Source organism: Carlito syrichta, unplaced genomic scaffold (genome assembly GCF_000164805.1).
Source record: "Carlito syrichta isolate Samal-C Ts95f unplaced genomic scaffold, Tarsius_syrichta-2.0.1 Scaffold316389, whole genome shotgun sequence".
In the NCBI taxonomy this organism is placed as follows: Eukaryota; Metazoa; Chordata; class Mammalia; order Primates; family Tarsiidae; genus Carlito; species Carlito syrichta.
The window spans coordinates 56,088-61,639 of record NW_007260485.1 but is presented as its reverse complement, the minus strand read 5'-3'; the positions used below and the strand labels follow the sequence as shown (position 1 = coordinate 61,639).

Here is a 5,552-nt window from a genome sequence, read left to right as displayed (position 1 = left end):
GACTCCAACTCAAAAAAAAAAAAAAAAAAATTATTGTAGAGACAAGGTCTTACCAAGTTGCCCAGGCTGGTCTTGAACCCCTGGGCTCAGGCAATCCTCTTGCCTCTGCCTCCCAAGGTGGTGGCATTACAGGCGTGAGCCACTGTGCCCAACTCACACTCGTATTGACGATCAAACTGAAATACACCTGCATAAGGTTAGTCATTAGGAATTTGACATCAGACAAACCTGGCTTTGAAACTTCCTGCCATTCCCTGATTATGTGGTCTTGGGCAAATGACTCTACCTCTCTCAATCCTATTTTCCCGCTTAAAGTATCCAGTGAGAATTCTTAATGTAATCCTAACACTTATACAGTGTTTATTTGGGCCAGGTATTGTTCTAATCACTTAATCAAGGTTAATTTAATTCACTTAACCTTTGTTTATGTAACCCATCTCTGATGACACTCATTTTGCAGTTTGGGATACTGAGGCTGAGTCATTTCACTAAGTGAAGTCGTTTGCTTGAGGTGATATGATTTGTGACTTCTTCGCGTGTCTTTAGGCCTCAGTTTCCGCCTTTGCAGACCCAGGACCTGATACCCCTTCAAGGAGATAGCACGGAGCAGTTGTCAGAATCCCTAGAGCGTGGGGTCTCGGTGGGTCCCTAAGCCCTCTTTACTGTGGAGGGCTTACCTTGGTTCCCTTTCCTGTTCCACAGAGAGCAACTCCCAGAGTCGGCCTGCATGCACCAGCTCTTGGGCCTGAACCTCCTCTTCCTGCTGTCCCAGAACCGAGTGGCTGAGTTCCACACAGAGTTGGAGCGGCTGCCTGCCAAGGACATCCAGACCAATGTTTACATCAAGCACCCTGTGTCTCTCGAGCAAGTGAGATGGGAATGGGCGCGCCTGGCTGGTGGGTGGTCAGGGGCAGACGTGAGGGAGGGTTTCCTGAAGGAGTAGCCAGGGTTCACCAGTCTCTCAACCTGTGGATTTATTTACTTGTTCATCCAGCAAACACTGGGTCCCAGCTGTGTGCCAGGTGGGTTTTCAGGCTGTGCAGTAAGTCAAAGAGACAAAATCTGCTTATCTTATGGTGATGATAGTCACGGGAGGAGCAGACAGTAAACCAAAAGAGTAACCTCTACAGTCTGTCAGATGTTAAGGGTGTGGAGAAGGTTAAAGCAGGTGGGTGGGTGGAGAGTTGGGGGCAGGGGTGGAATTTTATCTAGGGCGGTGAGGTAAGGCCACACTGCAAAGGTAGAATTTGAGAAATACTTGAAAAGGATGAAGAACCAGACCATGTGGACATCCGGGTACAGGGACCAGCCAGTCCAAGTGATCTGAGGCAGAAACATGCTTGTACTGTGTTTCTGGAACAAAGCGAGCAGGCCCAGGGAAAAGCCTTAGGACGTTGTTCCTGGAGCTGAGCTGGGGTCTCATAGGAGGGGCTGGCTGGTGGGGAGAGGGTGGGAGGGAGGGCGGTTACTGCAGGCAGCATAGTCAGGGTAGAGATGAGCCTGGGCTGGACCTTGCCTGGAGGCTAGAGGAGACAACTAGCTACCAGCCCAAGGCCGGCTTGAAGAGTGAGTAGATGTATGTATTTGTGTAAACCAGCAAGTGCTTCCTGAAAGAGGAGGGACCCGGTGGCCGGGTAGCAGTATGGCAAAGGGCGTTCTGGCAGAGCAGGGATGATGGGGCACTAAGAATACAGTGAGACCTGAGCAGGCAAGCCCCTGTGCTGCCTCCTCATCCTCTCCTTCCCCACTCCCGGCCCTGCAGTACCTGATGGAAGGCAGCTACAACAAGGTGTTCCTGGCCAAGGGTAACATCCCCGCCGAGAGCTATACCTTCTTCATCGATATCTTGCTTGACACTATCAGGTGCGTGGGGGACCAAGGCCCTGGGGGGTTTGGAAAGAGTCTGGACCTGAGTCAGCCAGCCCTGAGTTTGAATCCCATTCCAGCCACTTGTTATCTTGGCAGGTTGGACACGTTTCTGATCCTCCTAGCACCTCGGTTCCCCTTTTCAGTGAACTGGGACTGGTCATGAGATTATGGATAGCAGCCCTTATCTCACCCTGGGCTTTTTTTTTCCTTTAAACATGTTTTATTTTTGAGTTGGAGTCTTACTCTGTTGCCCAGGCTGGGCTACAGGGGCATGATCATGGTTTACTGTAGCCTCAACCTCCTAGGCTCAGATGATCCTTCCGCTGCAGCCTCCCAAGTACCTGGGGACCCAGACTCACACCACCACAATCAGCTAATTTTTTTACTTTTTGTAGAAGTAAAGTCTCACTGTGTTGCCCAGGCTGGTCTCGAACTCCTGGGCTCAAGCAGTCTCCCTGCCTTGGCCTCCCAAAGTGCTGAGATTAAAAGCGTGAGCCACTGCGCCTGGCTTGCCCTGGGCTTTTTATGTGTGTGACCATATGTGTCAAACCTGAGCATGGGTTTGGTACCTAGTCAGCACTCAGCAGACAGGGTCCATCTCATCCCAGATACTCTTCAGTCATGAGACCTTACCTCAGGTTGCCTAAACTGCAGAACCCTCTGTTTCCCCTTTAGAATGAGACCACCAAGTCCTGCCAGCCCCTTGGGTTGCTGTGTACACAAGTGATATCCCATGGGTGGGTGGATGTGACATACAAGTCCCTTGAGGAGTAAAAGAGTGTTGAAGTGGTGGCAGAACTGGTTCACTTGGGCAAAGCACCAGATTAAAATGAGCTTCCAGGCTGGGCTTGGTGGCTCAGCCTGTAATCCCAGCACTTTGGGAGGCCGAGGCAAGTGGATTGCCTGAGCCTGTGAGTTTGAGACCAACCCGGGCAACTTGGCAAGACCTCATCTCTACAATAAATCAAAAATTAGCCAGGCGTGGTGGCGCACGCCTGAAGTTCGGCTACTTGGAAGGCTGAGGCAGAAGGATGACCGGAGCCCAGCAGGTCGATGCTGAGGTGGCTGTGAGTGTGCCACTGCACTCCCGCCTGGGCAATGGAGTGAGACTCCAACTCAAAAAATAAAATAAATAAGTAAATAAATAAAATGGGTTTCCATTCCTTGGGTGGCAAAGGCAAGCCCAGAAATGAGAGTGAGGAGTGGTAGTGAGCACCCATGTATCTACCACTCGACTGAGGAGATACAGCATCTCAGAATCGGAGGCCCTTCTCCCTGTCACCAAGTTTTCCCAGAGCCAGCCCCTTCCCCCATTACAGTGACTCGAGGCCTTGCTTTTTCTCTACTTCAGTGTTGCTCATTGTGCCATTTATTTATTTATTTGTAGTCAGAATCCTACTCTGTTGCCCAGGCTGGAGGGTAGTGGCACACTCATGGCCACTGCAGCCTCAACCTACTGGACTCCGGCGATCCTTCCACCTCAGTTTTCCCAGTAGCCAGAATCACAGGTGTGCCACCACGCCTGGCTAACTTTTTGACATATTGTAGATACGAGGTCTCCCAAGTTGCCCAGGCTGGTCTTGAACCCCTGGGCTCACGCAGTCTTCTCGCCTCCACCTCCCAAAGTGCTGGGATGACAGGTGTGAGCCACCGTGCCTGGCCCATGGTGCCTTTGGATGGGTACAAGGATCCTCGACCCCAGGATCTATGAAGTGGGGGGCATCACCCTGGTGAGGAGGGTATTACATGAAGAGAGCCCTTGTGTGACTCCCACGCTGCGTTTCAGTCCGAAATCCTTGGGGCAGGGCGTGGGATTCAGAATTTGGACCAGATTGATCTAGGGGTGATCCCCTGTGGCCCTTGCTTGCTTTGCAACACTGATTAAGTTACTCCCCACCCTACCCTGCCCGAGACTTGATCAGTAGAATAGGGCACGTCACACATTCCAGCCATCAGTGCCGAACCGAAGGTCAAAGCTAAGACAGAGGCCTGAGAGATAGGGCCTGTGAAGTTGTCTGTGCTCAGTAATGAGAAGCTCATTCTCTTTCCCCAGGGATGAGATTGCTGGGTGCATTGAGAAGGCCTATGAGAAAATCCTTTTCACCGAGGCCACCCGGATCCTTTTCTTCAACACACCCAAAAAGATGACAGACTACGCCAAGAAGGTGGCTGGGGTGCAGGGCAAGGGGCCATGGGGCCAAAGGGTACACTCACAACAGTGTGGGGTGGCCTAGAGGGACACGGGAACAGGCTGCTCAGATCCCACTGTGTGACTTTAGGCAAAGTGCCGAACCTTGCTGAGCTTCAGCTTCTCCGTCTGTAGAATGGGCTGGAGTTTTAACACGAGGATGAGCTTAGTTAGCACAGTGCCTGGCACCCGGTGGAGATGGGTGCTCCACACGTGTTGGCTGCTGTCCTTAGCGAAGTCCTTAGAGGTGGCCACTTTTTGTGCAAGACTTTACTTCATTTGGTCTGGAGCATTTGAGCAGGAGCAGTGCTTCTGGTGATGCGTGGTGAACAGTGACCCTGGTGTCCCAGGGAGGAGGAGAGCCAAGCACAGTCCGTAGAAAAGGTGAAATTGCTGGGTTCGGTGGCTCAGCCTGTAATCCCACGCTTTGGGAGGCCAAGGTGAGTGGATTGCCTGAGCCCGCGGGTTCGAGACCCGCCCGGGCAACTTGGCGAGACCTCATCTCTACAATAAGTAAAAAAAATTCGCTGGGTGTGGTAGTGCACGCCTGTAGTTCCAGCTACTTGGAAGGTTGAGGTGGAAGGATCGCCGGAACCCAGCAGGTCAAGGCTGCGGTGACCGGGAGTGGCCACCGCACTCCAGTCTGGGCAACTGAGTGAGACTCCAACTCAAAAAATAAATAAATAAAAGGTGAAATTGAGTTTGAATGATGGGGACAGCTGATACTGTCACTTACTCTGGGCCACACAGTATTCTTGGTGCTTTAGAGGTGTTGATTCCCTGAGGGTCTCTATCTCAATGGAGAAACTGAGGCACAGAGGGGTGAAGCTACTTGCCAAGAGTTGTTAGGGTCAGTAGGATTGGTAAGGAAAGAGCACAGCACATGTGGGTAGGTGCTCGCTCCACGGGGTGGGGACACAGACTCTGTGACCACCCCACCCACCTCTGATTCCTCCCTTCTGCAGCGAGGGTGGGTCCTGGGCCCCAGCAACTACTACAGTTTTGCCAGCCAGCAACAGAAGCCAGAAGACACCACCATTCCCTCTACGGAACTGGCCAAACAGGTCATCGAGTATGCCCGGCAGCTGGAGATGATCGTCTGAGCCACCAGGCACTGGGGTGGGGCAGGGCATGCGTTATTTAAAACAGTCACAGTGCCGGGGTTCCTCCAATAAAGGTGGATTGCCATTGTCTCTTCCAGGCCTTGTCTCCCCCAGTTGGGATGGCGGGAGACAAGCTCTTATCTCTGAAGAACTTAGTCGTTTGGGGCCCTCAGGGGTTGGAGGTAACACCCCTCAGCTGTGTCAGTCTTTGTCCAGTGGCTGTTGCTCAGGGTCTCAACACAGATACCCACTGGAGGACCCAGGCCCCAGGTAGAGGGACTGTCCAGCCAGCTGTGGAATGTTGGGCCAAGGTACCAGACTTTTTTGATAAAGGGGTGAAGTGGCCTATTTTTTTTATGTTTTGGCAATGAATTAAACAACTTTTAAAATGA

The 5,552-nt window shown here is 52.0% G+C and overlaps 1 protein-coding gene across 1 annotated transcript in view; it reads left to right on the top strand.

Moving 5' to 3' along the window:
• The window catches only part of PSMD8 (proteasome 26S subunit, non-ATPase 8), an 8,160-nt gene extending 2,608 nt beyond the window's left edge, over positions 1-5,552 (top strand). Inside the window, exons 4-7 of the mRNA XM_008074329.1 lie at positions 703-868; positions 1,763-1,863; positions 3,923-4,034; positions 5,023-5,552. Of these exons, the coding sequence (XP_008072520.1) occupies positions 703-868; positions 1,763-1,863; positions 3,923-4,034; positions 5,023-5,160 (517 nt within the window). The 3' untranslated portion in view covers positions 5,161-5,552. The remainder of the gene's footprint in view (positions 1-702; positions 869-1,762; positions 1,864-3,922; positions 4,035-5,022) is intronic.